General features: G+C 37.5%; 1 protein-coding gene across 1 annotated transcript in view; it reads left to right on the forward strand.

The window, feature by feature from the left end:
• The window catches only part of LOC134533042 (integrin alpha-PS5-like), a 65,649-nt gene that overhangs the window by 20,794 nt on the left and 26,964 nt on the right, over positions 1-17,891 (forward strand). The window contains exons 5-13 of the mRNA XM_063370211.1: positions 254-336; positions 1,409-1,457; positions 2,360-2,458; positions 5,018-5,118; positions 8,000-8,227; positions 9,102-9,216; positions 10,755-10,943; positions 13,236-13,409; positions 15,118-15,269. Of these exons, the coding sequence (XP_063226281.1) occupies positions 254-336; positions 1,409-1,457; positions 2,360-2,458; positions 5,018-5,118; positions 8,000-8,227; positions 9,102-9,216; positions 10,755-10,943; positions 13,236-13,409; positions 15,118-15,269 (1,190 nt within the window). The remainder of the gene's footprint in view (positions 1-253; positions 337-1,408; positions 1,458-2,359; positions 2,459-5,017; positions 5,119-7,999; positions 8,228-9,101; positions 9,217-10,754; positions 10,944-13,235; positions 13,410-15,117; positions 15,270-17,891) is intronic.

Here is a 17,891-nt window from a genome sequence, read left to right on the forward strand (position 1 = left end):
TTGACACTTACTGATGTAATATTATTTCTAATAAGCTAACCAATGTAATCTAAAACATGTTCCCTAAACAGTTACTTAAATTTTGAGTAGGTATAATTATCATAAGGAAGGAAAAAAAAAAACAGCATCTGGCAAATGATTCATAACTTTTGTTCATTAAGCTGATTTAGTCTCGTTGCTGAAACAATTTTACTGACAGATGTATTTGGTGCAAAACATATGGTAATAAACGTTTTTGTATCCATACTTTCAGATCACGACTACCCAGGAAAAAACAAGACAAAAGTGTATTATTTTGCATATGGGGAGGCTGGATTTTCAACGCATCTCACTGAGGTACTTTCACACGGAATACATATGTAGTAGCATGACGTGCTTCATGAATAGAGTGTGACTTTACATTTAGCTTTATCTTCTAATCATCCTGCTTGAAGGAATGCAGAGTTCTAGGCCTCTTCGTGATTAGCTTAGCTCGAACTCTTAGACCAGGAGTTCCCGAAGTGTGTGCCAAGGCTCTCGGAGGTGCCCCATGCACAAAAGCTTTTTTTTTTGTTTTTTTATTGTATCACTCAATTACTAGTCGATTGACTGACCTGTGTGATTAACTTAACTAGCAACACAAGAGACCATAAACTTGCACGGCTTTAACAGGACAGTTAGATCCTTTCTTCCACCTCATGTCATATATGAGGTGTGGCTATTAAATAACCGGACTGATGCTACTCCCAGCAAACTGTGAGCGTGCCACATGTTTGGACATGACTGTGTCTGATGGTCCTTCCCCCACCCTGAGCTCGCTAGACAAGCCAGCAAGTTGCTCAGTTTGACTGTAGCAGTTGATTGAATTAGTCTATGCACTAGTGACGCGACGAAAAAGGCCAAGTTGTCAGACGGAGCAACAGGTTAACCTCAAGTTTCTTGTTAAACTAGGGAAAACTGCCACAGAAGCTTATGCAATGTTGAAAGAAGTCTATGGGAATAAATGTTTATGTATTTGTAAAATAGCTTTATTAATAAAGATTGCTAAAATTTAATTTAATTTACAATTTAAAATTTTATAAAACATTAAATATTCAATTTAGACATTATAGTTTGTGGGTTTGTGCTGTAATATTTGTTTTAAAGATTTTTGGAACCAACGTTATATTGGTTCGTATTTGGGGTGCAGTTGTAAATAATGCGTTGGTCTTAAAACTTCGGGAACCCTTCCCTTAGACAATACTTACCACTTGTTGAACAGATTTCTGTTCCCCTTGACCCAAAAAGATTTACTTTAAAATTACTGTCCCCTGCTGTTGACGTTAACTATGTTTTAAGGTTAGTGATTCATACAATTATTTGGCAGTAAAATTAATAGTAAACAGTTTTTATTAGTTATGTATGAACTGAATGACTGTTTTTTTTTCAGAATGGCGAAGACATGTTGATTGGAGCTCCAGGGATATTGGATTGGGCAGGTAAAGTAAATTGTTCCATGCATGTGGAATTAATAAACTCTTGGTGTAAAATAGTTATATGAAGAGAGCATTTTTTTGTCGCATGTAGGCAACTGAAATGATTTGTTTGAATAACTTTTTTTAAACAGTATAGTTTACTATTTTGATATGTACTAGCAAACAATTTGTGGGTGCAATAAAGTTATTTAATATTATTTAGTTATTTTTCCAATACTTGTTTGTTTAAATGTCCATGGCAGTATGTTTTTGCCATAAATTATTCTAATAGCAACCAAAATAAATAAAAAATTCTTGTGCAAATAACTGAAAGTGAGAAAACCCCAAACAGTCCTTGTTGTAGAGCTTCTCTACACTCAAATTTTTTCACAAAATGCCACCAAAAATTTTTTAGACTGCGAATGGATAGGTAACGTTGTGCTACTCCCATGCCTAAATCAAAGTAGCCTAACATTTTTTATGAAAAGTTAAATTTATTTTTCAGTTTTCAAAAGCTGACCTTGTCTTAATTGCAGTTTCGTATATTTTGCCAGAAAATTTGGAGTCTTGAAGTTAGATGTGCTTTTGGAATAAAAGGCTTGCAAAATGTGTTTAAACATCGTGTTTCAGTTGAAATGCAGTGTGTGAGGAGTTAACTACACAACTGGAACAGATGCTAACATTTTCAAACTCATTTATTGCCCAAAATAGTGTTCTTGTTTGGTGAAAATAAATATTCTTAGCAAAACCTTGTAATGGCACTGTTATTTGTGGCTATCTTTGTGACTTGTGTCTTTCATACGTGAAGCCTATGAAAATTTCCTATTAAGAATAAAGCTGTTTGCTTGGCAGTGAAGTAAAATGCTATTTGGTGTTTAATAATTTTGTATGCTGAAAAAATAAATCTGTGCATATTTTTTGTTTAGGAAGCATTGCTTTCTACCGTAGCTCAAAGAAGAATGTGACAGAGCTGAGAATTCCCAACCCAGTCCACACGTCTGAACAGGAATCTAATGACTATTTTGGTAAATACTATTAAATAAATTTTTGGGCCATATCATTTGAAAAGTTTATTTAACCATTAATTCAGTGATTGTACATTTTTTTAAAACTGAACTATCATTTGATAATGAATAGTGATGACATAAATGTAAGGAATGTTTTTCAACATACTATTTTTGTTCTGGACAATATTTAAATAGAGGTTTAGATATCTCACTTATTTACATATTACGATTTACCGCGGGGTTCGTAAAGGATAGCCCAATTAAAGATTTTATCACTAAACAGTTTTATTGATGGCCCCTACTTATGTCACTTACAAATAATCTTCTAAAATGTTAAATAATCAATTGCACTTAAAAAAATGTTGCTCCCCCAGTCACTCGTTTCTTACAATCCACACGCCTCGCTGGGCCGCACCTCTGGTGCAACTCTCGCCGCAGCACCCCTCGTGGATCTCCGCCGCGGGACTCCGTCGCCGCACTCCACCGCCGCTGACGCACTTGCCTTCGCCGAGGATCCGCTCGACGCCTCGCTCGGAACTTCGCTCGGGACTCCGCCGCGCCCGCGACACTATCGTCCGGAACAGAACTCTTTGCTCTGGAACCTTTGTCCAGGGATTTCTCCGCTGTATCGCCCGGAAACTCCACCGCGGGAAAACTCCCGACTCCACTAAACTCCTGCCCTGGAACCTTTATCCAAGGACTTCGCCACTCTGCCGCGGGAAAGCTCCCGCCTGAACTCTCTGACTCTACTCTCTCTTTCTCTCTCTCTCTCTCTCTCGAGGCCAGCGTCCCAGGCATATATACAGCCCAGGCACCTTCTCGAATTCGCGAGTGCGGCTGGGGCCAGTCGCATCATTCCGCGCCGACCCGACGGCAGAAATCTCTCGAAACACGTGTCGGCGGCTCGCGTAACTCCGCAGCTGTCGGGTGTCAGTTATGTGTCAAAGGCAGGGTGCCGCGCGGGGAGTGGTGGGAAGGAGGGGGGAAAGCGACAATCCTTGTAATCTTCCAGGCGCGCGCGGCGCATATCATGTTGCGGCAGCCGCCAGCCAGCTCTGCACCTGCACATGTCCCGACCTTGCTCACGTCCGTAACAATATATTAAATTCATGCTGATGGAATGTCAATTTTATGCACTATTTTCATTTTAGTTACTTTTTCAAAATAAAATCAGCCGACTTCATTTGTCTACAAATCTTTACACCTGTCTTACAACACCGAGGTAGTGCGTTTGAGTCCTACCTTAGGTTTTAATTTTTAGAGTAAAAATAGTGTGTAAGCCATCCTCACTTAGCTTTCCAGCATGAGGTTTTACTCAATCAAATTAGCATTCTATAATTAAGAGTAACATGCTTATCTGTTTTATTGTTATTAATTATGCTATTTAAAATATAATATTTTGACATTAGGTTACTACCCTTCAAAAAATCAGTCGTTGGAAGGAGCAGACTCACATAAGTGCGCTCTTTGCAGCAAGATTTTTTTAAATTTTAGTTTTACATGTAGCTATGCTAGTTTTTTTTAAAAATAATTGTGTGAGTTGGAACTAGGTTACATTATTTGTGGCATCAACGAAAATGAACTTGCTCAATTTCACAATCTTTATGTGGCCATAAACAAAATGAAGTTATTCACACCTCTTCAAATAACCTTTATTTGTCCATCATTGTTACTTAAGCCTGCCATATTCATACTGTAACTTTATACGACCCTTGATAATGGCACAAATACCACTTAAATGGTACATATTACATGTCTGCTTCTCTTCTCCACCATCCTTCAACCAATCATTACCACCAATCCACTCTATTGGAAGTAGTGAGCCACTTTTTTCAATTGCTGTACACTAAATTTAACATTAGAAAAACAAATTAAATTTTGCAAGTTACTGTATTTTTAGGTATATTTGGCTTTTTTAAATTTTACTTATTTTCAATTTAATGAAACTCTTAAACTATTTTATTTAAATTTTTTATCATGTGTTGCACATGCTGAATCTTGACTTCAGTATGGGCCCAGAAAAGACAGTTCAGAGATTCTACTATGGAAAATAAAAAAATTAAAATAAAAAATGGTCCAATTGAATGTGTAGACATACCCAAAACATTATTTAAAAAAACCTTCTTTGAAGTATTTATGCATGGTAATTTCTTAAATAAGTTGTGTTATGTATTAAATTTATCTTATTTTTATTATGAGTTTCACCTTAATTTTGCAATAGGAAGTACGGCTTTCATAGTTTGAAAACACATTTAAAATTTGAAATGCTGAAAACTGCTCCAATTCAATGAATTTTCATTTTAAATCTCTTAAAAGTGCTCCGTTGGAATCTGGGGAGCACTGAGTTTGCATTGAATTTCATTATCTTAAGGTGGCCGCCAAACGGGATGCAAAGCGAGAGGTATTAACATGACATGAACAAACCATTTAAGATTACTTAACACTCAGAAATAACTCATTATTTGTTAACATAAACATCAGTTACTGTCATTTCCCTTATTTAGATCACTGACTCATTTTTTAGATTGTTGTGCACAGTAAAAATGATGTGAATAGTTGACTGACGAATGCTTGCAGGCTATGCTGTCAGCTCTGGCAAGTTCTTCAAAAAGCCAGCGGATGCATCAGGAACTCTGTACGTGAGCGGGGCGCCGCGGGCGGGCAATCTCCGTGGGAAGGTTTGGAAAGTTTATACTTAAAATTTCAGAGCTCACACTCAACATGTTCACTTGAAGTGTATGAATCTTGGATACAAGCTGGTGCACTTCCTGGCTTTACAAAGTAAAGAATAATCACAAACCTTGCATAAAATCGTGGTTATACGTGATTAATAAGTTTCTTTAATGTGCTGAACTTTCCCAAAGATAGTGAAAAATTTGTTACCAAGTAATTAACAGAAGAATGTAAATATAATAAGTGCTAACGTGAGATTATTACCTTTTAAGAATTATGTAAGTAATACATTTTTTTTTTTCCTTAGAAATTGTATGTAATATTATATGTTTTTCCTGAACCCCTGATGTAAAATTTGAAAATGTTTCTTAACTGCATAGTTTTTTGTTGAAATGTGAACAAAAAAAAGTGATGAACTTTGCTAAACCAGTAAATATATATAAACATTTAAATTCATATGCAAACAACCCAACCATGCCGGGTTTGTAGGGTGATAATACCACAATCCTACTTGCCAAATTAATTCCAATAATTTGACATTGTGTTAATGCCAAAGTTATAATTACATGAACATAGGCTTTTATATGCTAAACTTCTCATAGATCAGGGGAGAATGGTTTATGCTCATGTGAGAAGGGCAGTGTCGGATCCAGGATTTTGGTTTGGGAGGGGCTTGACCCAGCTGAGGCTAGGCTTTATCAAGGCAAACACTAAAACAATAGTGGACCGAGATGCTTTTGGAGGGGGCTTGAGCCCCTTAGCCTCCCCTCTGGATCCGCTACTGGAGAAGGGTAATTGTTAGCAATGAACACAAAGGCATTATGACACACACACATTTGGTGGTAAGGCAGCGCCAGTGGTGTCATGTCCGACAACATTTTAAAACCAAAGTGTTTCAGAGACCAATGTATATTCAGTCCATGCTGTCTTACCTGAAAACATTTGAAATCAGCAATAAAAAAAAAAAATCTTTTTTTTTTTTTTTTTTTTTTGTAAACTGGAAATGAAAGAATGTGTTCACACACTGGCGCACACCCATTTGAGTTGGCAATGTTTCATAGACTTAACATTTTAAAGAAAGTTTATTGTTCGAATTTGATGACTGCTAAAATGGGTATATTAATTTTTGTTTGTATATACATTAGAATAAAATTTAGCATGGTCACAACATATTTATATTTTATGAGAAATAAAAAAGATTTTCCTTGCTCAATGCATGCCTGCAGATCGCTAGGCTCCTAGCAATTCTATTTATGCATGTGGTGGAAGAATACTGAAAGCAGATCGTAAGGCTTGGTCTCACATATCATGTTAATTTTTTAATATTTTTTTCATAATTATTTTAACACAATACTTTCTTTGTATTTGTTGTTTTGTCACCAAAATTTTAAACTGATACTCACTAGGTTTAATTTAATGAGTGTATAGACATGCAAGTCTTAGTAATTACTAACATTGCCTGACTTTATATACCCATTATATTAAACCTAGTGACCATCTTTTTAAAACATTGGTGACAGAGCAACAAATACAAAGGAAGTATTGTGTTAAAATGTAAGAAATAGACCTTGTATAATAGTATTGATGAGAAAAATAAAAAAAATAAACAACTTTGCACGTGAGACCGGGTCTAGCTTTGGAAGGCCAGAAAATGAACTTTCAGTGACTGACCACAATGCAATTATGTATTTGGCAAAACTTTTCATTATAAATATTTGACTAACTTTTTACAAATATCAGTTATATGTAGCATATATCTGTTGAAAAAAAATTTGCTATAAAACAGAAAATTGAAAATATGATATAGTGGAACATTTGTAGAATTTGCTCTGGATAAAATTGTAATCCATTGGAACAATAACAGTAAACAATGAAGCACACAATACCGTACTAAACAGGTATCATCATGTCTAGGAAAAGCGTAGCTGGGAGATGGCCTGAGTAATTGTCGCCGTGTTTCTAACGAGGAGCGGCGGTCAGCAGGATGAGTGTGGAGCAGCCTGTCAGTAGCATAATGAATAATGCAGCACTGTAGCATTGCTTCACGAATGCTTGCACAATAGTGAGGAGTGGGTGTTCAATATTCCCTCCTGCCCTTTCAGCCATTGAGGGCCCCAATCTAATTGTTGCTCTTTTCATTATGCTCTAATGAGCAATTGCTTTGACTTACCATACCAGCTTCAAAAATAACCAAAGTACAACCTTGGATAACCAAACTAAAAGAAGGGTAAGGGGGGAGGAATTTTTGTTAACAAATTTTTTGGTTAAGCCATGCACATCTATTACTGTTTTATTTTTATCTAATTACATTATAAAAATCTGAAATGTTTTGAAGTTCAAACGAATTTAAAACATTATACGGTATGTAGGCTCCATTTATGGCAATTACTGTTATGGCCACACATACAACAACTGGCATCAGTGCGGTGTGTAAGGCAGATGTACATCTGGCAACAGCACACCAGTCTACACACAAGAATAATGTCGTATGATGTCGGACCCGGGAGTGCGGATTACACCGGGACCTTGGCAGTGATATCCAGCATGTATCAATTATAACATATTGCAAGAGAACTTAACATTTACTATTAAATTTTTAATTACATTCTAGTTTTTTTTTTTTTTGCATCCCTCCCAATGTTCTCAAGCAGCAATGTCCTTCCCCTCACGCCCGTGCAATTATTCCAATGCGGTATGGTATGTGTGTTTTAGATTTACTGTTGGAGGCGTTCGGATAACACAGGTTTCAGCTAACCCGAGTTCGGTTAACCTCTGTTTTGCTGTGTGTGATACTGCAGTAAGTCGAGATCGCGGGTGAATGAGAGTGCTGAGCGGGAATGTTGTAGTGCTGGTGCGAGTGCGAAGCTGCCGTCTGTGTGGCCGCAGGTGTTTGTGTTCGCCCTGCCGGCCCGGGAGAGCCGCCCCCTGGACGTGCGGGTGGAGAAGGTGGGGGAGCAGCTGGGAGAGTACTTCGGGGCGTCGCTGTGCGTTGCGGACCTGGACGGCGACGGCCTCGACGACCTCCTGGTGGGAGCCCCCCACTACTCGCTGAGGGAGCCCGGCGGGACGGCGTGGGACGAGGGCCGGGTTTACGTCTTCCTCAGCCAGGACCAGGTGTGTGGAACTATCCCGGCATTTGCCCAGTGAAACTTCGGGTGACCACGGCAGGGCCGGCGCGTTCGTATAGGCGAACTAGGCAACCGCCTAGGGCGCCAAGTAGCTGGGGGTGGCGCAGCACGACACAATAACAGCTCATATAATATGTTTAACGATTACTGTAACTAGATGAAAATGTATTTTTGTAACAGCTTGGAATGTTTATATTGATATAAGTAATTATTTTAAGTCCACGGTGACCTGTTTATGATTTGTAATAAGTAAAAAAAAAAAAAAAAAAGCACAAGCCTGCTTACATTTGATTGTTGACAAAATCTTAGGCTTACGTGATGTAGTTTGAGGCAAGGAAAATTTTTTTTCGGGTGTCCTGTGGGGGGGAGGGGGCGGGCAATTAAGGTTTTTCGCCTAGGGCGCCAATTTACCTTGCACCGGCCCTGGACCACGGGAAACCCAGATCAGGATATCTCGGCTGGAACGTGAGTCTATTGTCTTACCCAAGTGCGACCTTGCTCCGTTTCCATCCCTCTTGTCCTGCACGCTCATGTGTGTTATGGAAGCTCGGTGACTAGTCGTACAAAGCCTTCCAAGATATTGGTGACTAGCAGATATACTACTTTGTCAACCCTAATGATATGTGTGTTGATGAGACTCATTGCAATTCAGTTACTCATTTTAAGATGCCTGCTCTGGTGGTGGGAGCTGCTGAAACCCAAGGCTAGCCGGCACGAAGGCGGGAGACAGTAATAAATCCTCAAATGTAAAATACTATTGTAAAATTTATCTGGTACATATTTTATATCCTATTCCATTCCCCAATCTTAGATATGTGTATGTGCACGTTCGTGTTGAAATATTTCTTGTTCTTTTTCAGGGACGAATGAAGGAAGTTACGGCAGAGAATAAAATAGTGGGTGATGGAATCCATGGAGCCAATTTTGGGACTAGCATTGCGTCTTTGGGAGACATTAATGGAGATGGTTATGCAGGTATAGTTTAACAGTGATAAAGAGTTTTTTCACTCTTACTGCGACTCAGTTTTCTTTCCTAAAACTTACAGATCACATGCTACTTGGCTTTATTTATGATTTATACTCATGGGGATAAAGGTAGGCATTTCAATTGTCATTGGATTTTATCTGGGCACTCTCATTAGCCTCACTTGTATCACAGGGCATAATTAATGTCAACAGGCTTCAAGTTCAGAAGTCTTCCTCTCAATGAGTGATGTTTCCACTCTCAGATTTTCTCCCCTTGTCCACCATTTTAATTAATTACTATTTTTTTCAAACATAATCAAGACTCATGAAGACATTACCCTTGAATCTGTTTGTATAATGTGGCCAAATGTCTTGAGAGTTGGCTCCTTTAGTTTGATGGAAACATGTTGTTCGGAATAGACTGGCAGAGACCAATATAGTTGGTGAAGCGTTATGGAACCAAATTGTTCAGACTCGGCACAGCCTGGTTTCACATAAACCGTTTTATAAAAACATCATTTTGATTTTTCTGTGCTCACTTTCAGATTTTTTACACATAAAGAGCTATATGGTCAATTAATTTTGAACTGGTATTGCACTGATGGAGAATTGCTGCGGCCAAGATGATTTTTCAACCTTCTCAGTAGGATCAAGTGATGCCACTAGAATGCTCTGCACAATGTGTGTGTGTGTTTTTTTTTGATGACTTTCCTGTGTTGTCCTGCTACAATATTTGCATGGTCTCTTTCATGTTTAGTGTGGACTATGACGACAGTTATCGGTACATTATTTTAGTTCTGTCTCATATTTGGGTTATGTTTTTGTTGTCGGTTTATTTTAAATTGATGCAAAATAATATTTTTTTCGTAATATTTATTTACTAGTTGTCTGGTACCAACTAAAATTGAGATTAAACACAATATTAGAATATTTGTTTGATTTGTAAATTCTCTCTTGGAAAATTTTTAAACACACATATTTCTATATATTTTTTTATTCAACCTTATAATACAAGAATTAATTTATTCAATAGTAAATTAAAATTTTTGGCATAACTTCATTGTTGATGGCATATTAGTTGGTTAGTATATATTAAATTTTTCTTTACTGTAAAGTTAAAGTATTTTTTAAAGAATGAATACATACAGGAAATTAGAAGATTTTTTTTAGAGTTTTCCCTGAATTTACACTTTCTCACAATTTACACTTCTTTTTTCTTTGTTTCCCCCGAAAAGCGTGAATAAGAGGTTTTGCTGTTTTGCGGAACGAATTTGTATTTTTGAAGTTATTTTACTACAGCAGAGTTTTGTACCACCGAAAAAAAATTAACGTATCAATGGGCAACAGGAACTTCAAGTTGCATGCATGAGCGTAGTCTTTAGACAATTCTGTAACTGTTAGTTCATTTTATCAATTTAATTTTTTCTGTTGTTTTATTGCAAGATATGATAATTATGTTCGTATTGTGTAAAACTATAACATCTTTTTATGTATATTAGGCTGTTTTCTTAACACCTCCCTAATACCGACATTGTTTCTGTGTACAGATGTTGCAATCGGAGCCCCATATGGTGGTGGGGATGGAAGAGGAGCAGTCTATATCTACCACGGACATAGAGATGGAATTAACACCAAGTACAGTCAGCGCATATTGGGCTCTGACATCAAACCGACAGTCTGGGGTTTTGGAATAAGCATTTCAAATGGAATGGATATAGATGACAATAATTACAATGGTGAGTTTTCAAAATCTAGAAATATACCAAAATGTTCACTATTTCATGTCTGTTTTACCAGTATTGAACATGGGTAGTCAATAATCCTTTTCCGAAACCATGTTGACTACCTACTTGATAAACTTTTGTTCATTTGAAAGTTTAAAAATTTAAAAATTATTTTTTTAAAAAATTTTAGAAAAACCATTAAGTAGGGAGATAGGTTGATTGTTATTAACATCAAGTTTAGAGCCTTTTTTTGTGGCTAGGTATAACTATGGCTATTATTCATTGAAATGGGTGGACGAAAGTTTTTTAACTAAGTGTTAAAAATATGTAACAAGAGATGTAAAAATAAGTGGGCGCAACATTTTATAATGAAATTTGGAATGCCGCTTAGACCAGTGGATTTAGATGTTTTTAAAGTTTTAATACCCCCGTACACTAAGGTTTCATAAATTGTAAGGACAGGTATAGACTCTTAGGACATAGTAGTTGACAATGGATGTTGAATACAAATAACAGGTTCATAAATACTAGAAAAATAATTGGCATAAGCATTGGATATTATGCTAGGATCATTCGTAATAACACCATGCTGTTCGTAATTTCATAATTTTGACATAACGCCAATTGTGTTTTGTGTTAGATTTAATATAATTATTACTATTCTGATACCATCAAATTTTGTCCCTTTTTATTAAATATTTTACTAATTTGCAAAAATAAGAAAAAAGTGAATAGTAATAGGGATTATTACGTATTTCTTTTATAGAGTTTATGTAAATGCTTCTTAGATTTTAAAGCTTTTATTTAATCTGTAGAAAACCATATAGGAAATTTAGAGAAGTTGTTGGTAGATATAGGAATAAATTTTATCAGATTTGCATTTAGTAAGTTTTTCAACTAGTTCATTAACATCAGAACAATTGTAAAAAACCAGACCATTTGTGGTTTTTAACAGTCATAAAGACCGAGGAAATCACCTTTTTTTTATAGTTTCTGAACACTGATGAAATGTTAGTATTTTTAGTGAATGATTGAATTTTGACGTTGATGTATATAGCAGGATGATATATATCTTCTTTGATAAGAACATCATAGGCTTTTTTCACTGAACAAAGATGTAGATTGGTTAAGCACAAATCTAAAATAGGTATTTATATACGGCTGGATATTATTACACTGTTTTAGTCCGAGGATGGATATAAAATTAAGTAAATGGTGTACCTTAGTGTTGTCATGTGTAGGTGCTGTATAAAAGGGGTTAAGATTGATCCAGCCAATGCCAGGTACATTCACCAAGAATCATGATTTCATCCTGAAATGATGAGAGTTTATCTTCTAAAAACTCGAAATAGTTATGATAAAAATCTGGAGTAGTATCCGGTATTAAAGTTTTGAAAGTAGACATTTGTATTTTCAGCCACACAGCTTCAATACCTGGAGAATCAAAAGTGTAATTAGGTTGAACTGAGATAAATTTAGACTTGTTAACGGCTGTTAAAACGCCACCACCTCTTTTCTTCTCGGTTAGTTGAGGATTTCTATCAATTCAAACATGGTATTGGTCTGTGAAATAGTGTGATGTTACGCTGTTTGCATTGAGCCAAGTCTCAGTGAGGCAAATAATATCATGAGAACTGACAATATTACCAAAGAACTCAATTGACTTAGTCCTTAATCCTCTGACATTCTGGTTGTAAATTGCCAATGAAATTGAAATTTCTATGAATTAGTAAATTAAGGCTTAACAGCTGTTGATATTGAGATCATTGGAGACATTGAGCAATGGGACAATGACAAAATAAATGGGCAGGGCTGGCAGGAGTACCCAGAGAAAACATGCAGTGAAAAATCCAAGTGTTAAAACACTGGGAATCTAACCTGAACCACCTCGCTGGGAGGTTAGTAAACTGATCACTCGACCACCGTGGCCCCTCTAGTCCCGTCCACTGGGATCAGTGGCGTAGCCAGGATTTGTGTATGGGGGGTGTTAAGAAGCATGCCCCCTCCCCCCCCCCCCCCCGTATTAAAGCGGAGGTCCGGGGGTATTCCCCCGGAAAAATTTGGATTTTAAGGTGTAAAATAGTGCTATTTTAGCAGTTTTCGGTTCTTAAATTTAAATATTGTAATGGTAAAATTTTTATTAATTTTAATATGAAATTTGTTGAGTGATGAATAGGAAATTAATTAAATATTTGGCGCTAAGGGGGGGGGGGGGGTTTGAACCCCTAAAACCCCCCCTGGCTACGCTCCTGACTGGGGTGCCCGCCGGCCGTGTGCCACCGTCGCGCGACCGGATGTTCCCAGACTTGGCCGTGGGTGCCTACGCGTCGGGGCTTGCCGCCGTGCTGAGGACCCGCCCCGTGGCTGCCCTCAGCGCCGAGCTGACCGCGGACGTGAACAGGATCAGCATCAACGCGACCAGCTTCCAGGTGGCGTCCTGCCTCGGCTACACCGGCCGGTTCGTGCCCTTCGCCGTAGGTGAGCCGCCGGTGCGTCGCCACTCATCACTTGCACAGCCTCTGCTTCAGACAGCCATGAGTGGCATATAAGAGTTCGCAGTATTTCTTGTGAAATGTGGTCCAGTACTGTGTTGCAAGTGGCGGAAAAGGTTTTACAGTCAAAGATATATCTTTGTTACTTTACCTTAAAAATGATTTATGTACCAGCCTTTGAAAAAAACATTTCTTACAATGCAGAGTATTGTGAGCATTAGACGATTAGACAGTTTATGTTTTTGATGTTTTCATAAAATGGTTCTATTTGATTTTGCGCATTGCTCTAAAAGAAATTCCGTGAAAGAAACATAATATTTTACAGTTGCTAATATAAATTAAATAAATGGTTTTAAAATGAAAGGTGACATGTTTTCCTCAAGTTTATGATGAAATAAAGGGCTCCTTCAAATTGCATGCATTTGTATCACTTGCTGTTTTGTACGTTTGATGTCATTTTATTTAGAAGTGTGACCTACTTAGTGAGTGAAAACATTCCTCTTGTTGCAACTCTCTAGGATGTACCATACCACCTGACAGTGAACATTTAATCACAAAATTATTTTATTCAACATGGCATCAAATTGACTTGATGTAAGTTTTTGGACATACGCCATTGCTAAGAACTTTTTCTGTTGAAGAAAAACTAAAAACTAAAATAAAGAAATAAATTAAAAAAAATACCCAAAAAAGACATAAAACACACATAATTAAGCAAACAATTGCTGTTGTCAACAAGGATATGAACACCACAAAATATTCCGTAACAGGAATATGGTCAACAAACAAAGAAAAACAAAGAAAAAAGTACTAAGAGAACGAAAAAGAACCCACAAATGATGACAACACAAAAATATTGAACCCAAAATAATTCAGCTCAACAGTTGAAACGAGACAAAAACACGACAAAACGAAAAGACAAACGAACACAATAGTTTTACCAAAACAGAAACAAGCGACGTTTCGGGAACTGCTATCTGCTCCCATCCTCAGGCAGAGACGCACATGGTACAGAAACACAGGTGCGACCTTGTTGACAACAGCAATTGTTTGCTTAATTTTGTGTGTTTTTTGTCTTTTTTGGGTATTTTTTTTAATTTATTTATTTCTTTATTTTATTTTTTATTTTTTCTTCAACAGAAAAAGTTCTTAGCAATGGCGTATGTCTAAAAACTTACATCAAGTCATGCACTCCCATTGCACAAATCTTTTAAAGATAACATGGCATCAAATTATTAGGCTAACAATTTCTTGTCTCTATAGTATGACAGATTTTATGCTTTCTCTAAATTTTAATGTTATTTAAGGATGGATTAAATTTTATTGCATAATTTTAAGTTGTTAATGTTTTTTTATGACAAAAAATTGTGACTTAAAGTATTAAAGGATAGTTAACTATTTTTAACTTACTTGACAAGAAAACCTTTTTAAGTGGGAACATCTTAGAAGGGTTTCACTGTAATTCAGTATTCGTATTTGAGAACATTTTGTTATTTGTATTCAAATTTGTTTGGAAGTAAAAAAACTATTTTGCATGTGCCTTCGGTTGGGTGTAATCTCCAGACTATTTATTGGTTACTTACACTGTGATTACCTCTGCATGCATAAAGTATGGCCTTGATCCCAAGAATACATTTTTTTTTGATTGGATTTGGCTTACACCCAAGTGTAATAGGCAGAATTTTTTTTTACAGAGGTGAATTGCACGATGATGGTGGATTCACTTCTGTCCATCGCCTACTTCTCTGACTCCAGCGACCCTGCACAAGAGTTCAAGACTCACACTGAAAACATCCTCGTGTACAGCGGCGTCCCAAGTTGCAAAAATTACACCATCAACTTGAAGGTAACACAGGCGTGATTGCGGGGGAGGGGTAGGGGGCCAGATAAAATTTTCAGTCGATGAATCATTCTCGTGTGCTCAGAGTCGGAAGCTCAAAATAAAGAATTGCGAAAGTAAACAAAACACGTATTAGGTAGTTACATTTTCCGGCCTTGTGGGATCTTTTAAGATTTAAATGGTACAGCAGAGTTCCCCCAGACATGGAAAATCTGGAAAATATGGAAAAACAAAAGGAATTGAAACGTCTTAAAACCTGGAAAACATAGAAAAATTAACAGTATCTTATGCACAAACATTAGCTGTAATTTTTCATAGTATCTTAATGTCATAATACAGTATGTTATTTAATTATTAATTTGTGTGTCCTTAATCCCTACCTATTTTTTACTAACATGAACTAAAGGTAAAGGATATTCAATTGTGTTCTAACTACGTAGAATCCCGCCGATGCGACCCCCCTCTGATGCGTCCATTCCGTTTATACGACCGTTTTTTGAGAAACAGTGAAAAATTTGAGCAGAGAAAGTCGAAAATTTGAGTAAAATCGACTGAAAAACAAGTCTGTTGCACTTTGTTGGGCGCTGTGTGTTCACATTTATCTTGGCGAGCGCTGTACTGTAAGCAGGCAGGCATACAAAAGACGGCTAAAAATAGATACTACCCCTCTAGACTGTCCACGCTAGCCAGTACCCGTAAGCTAGCCAGTACCCGTAAACTGCGCGCATTACCTGATAGCATCTACGCGCACGTCTATTGCCGTCCAGCTCCCGTGCCTTTGTCTTGCAACTGGTTAGGCCGGGTTTATAGGAAATGCAAAAACGCAGAAATGCAAGAACGCAGGACGCGACAATCGCAAGAAATTCACAGTCGTTTATAAAAAACGCAAGGACGCCGGCCATCGCCAACGTCAAAATTTAAAATTTCAGAAATAAGTCATGATTATTTTCAAAATCTTTGTTGTACTTATCGTACAGGCAGGGAAAATTTTGGATAAGCTGAACAAGAACATCAGCTTCCTCCATTGCATTGTATTCACTAGAAGAATGCCAGCCCAAAACATAAATAAACACAAGCGTAACGAATAATTACAATCGCAGAGACTTCTATATGCATTACATGACAGTTTCAGTTTCCACATACTAAAGCAACCAGTATAGAAGGCCAAAACGCAAGAAGTAGAAAGTTGAACAACTTCTGCATTGCGTTCTTGCGTTATTGCATGTCTTGCGTATTTTATAAACGTGCTGGTAGAAGAGTTAAGGTTGGACTTTTACCGTAGTTGCGTTTCTTGCGTTTCTGCGTTCTTGCGTTTTCTATAAACCCGGCCTTTAGTGTGATGTGATCTTGCCAGCTGCATCTCAGGTGTCACTGGCCACACAAAGCTGTGTTCACTGTGTTAACGACGTCGCCAGGTGTTTGGTTCTCGGCTTTTTTTTCTATAACATCGCTGACTTCGCACATGCGCAGCTAAACAAAAAAAAATTGCGTGGAATTATGCTATACACCTCGGACTTGCATACCCCGAACAATGGGTTCCGATAAATACTCGCGCTAAGTGAACTCGCGTCACGCGAGTTCGGCTATGCTAGCCGGCTGGTGGTTATTTTCGTTCAAAACGTGGCGAAGGAACTTGTGTGGATCAGGTAGAAAACATTCGGCTATAAACGAAAGATATGCTATCCAAAAATGCTGTGACATGTTTTTGGAGTAGATAATCACAGCGACAGACCGACAGGATGCGCTCCCGACCTTGCCATCAGCGATGTTTATTTTGACAGCTCAAGCAATTATCTTGTCCACGGCCCTTCACAGCGTAAAAAAAGGAAGAAAAAAAAAACATGTTGGAATGCAGACGGAAAAGTAACTATGCAGTAAAATAAATATATTTACGGCCCTGCTAAATTTTTCTATTCAATAAAATTTGAAGTAGTATTAGTGATTTTTCAGCAGAAACTGCTGTGTGACTAATAAAAAAATTGTATCATAAAAACTTATAAAGTATTTATTAACGGCGAGGGACAGTCGTATAAGCCCATAAAAATATTTATTTTACCGAGAATGGACTATACAACCTGGCTTTTGCCGCACGCGGTGTGGGAGGGGAGGAGGATGCTGACAGTTTCTCACGCAGAAGGTAAGCTACCACAGTGGCTTTTCTTGCGGGCGGGTAAGATAACATGACAGCTGAGACGGCTTTTCGTGCGATAGTGGATGCGCCGAGCTCGGCTAGACACTGCCCGAGCGGCATTCACACGATGTATCCGACGACGCGGTGACGCCCCGAATTCTCTATTGCGACCATTCCGTTTATAAGTCCGTTTTTCCAGAAACCGTGAGGGGTCGCATCAGCGGGATTCTACTAGTAATTTAAAGCTCAACTAAACATCTTAATCTTTCACATGATAACAATCAATTATAGTGTCAAAGTTTGATAGACAAAGATTTTTTTTTTTTTTTCCCAGGATGGCAATGTTTATTAAGGCTTGGTCTCAAGTGCCATGCTGATTTTTTTTAAATTTTTCATAGTTACTATTATCAAGGGCTATTTCTGTGAATTTTAACACGAGATCTCCCTTGCATTTATTTTTCTGTTCACAAATATTTTCAACAAATATTCGCTCAGTG

Source organism: Bacillus rossius, chromosome 6, assembly GCF_032445375.1.
Source record: "Bacillus rossius redtenbacheri isolate Brsri chromosome 6, Brsri_v3, whole genome shotgun sequence".
NCBI lineage: Eukaryota > Metazoa > Arthropoda > Insecta > Phasmatodea > Bacillidae > Bacillus > Bacillus rossius.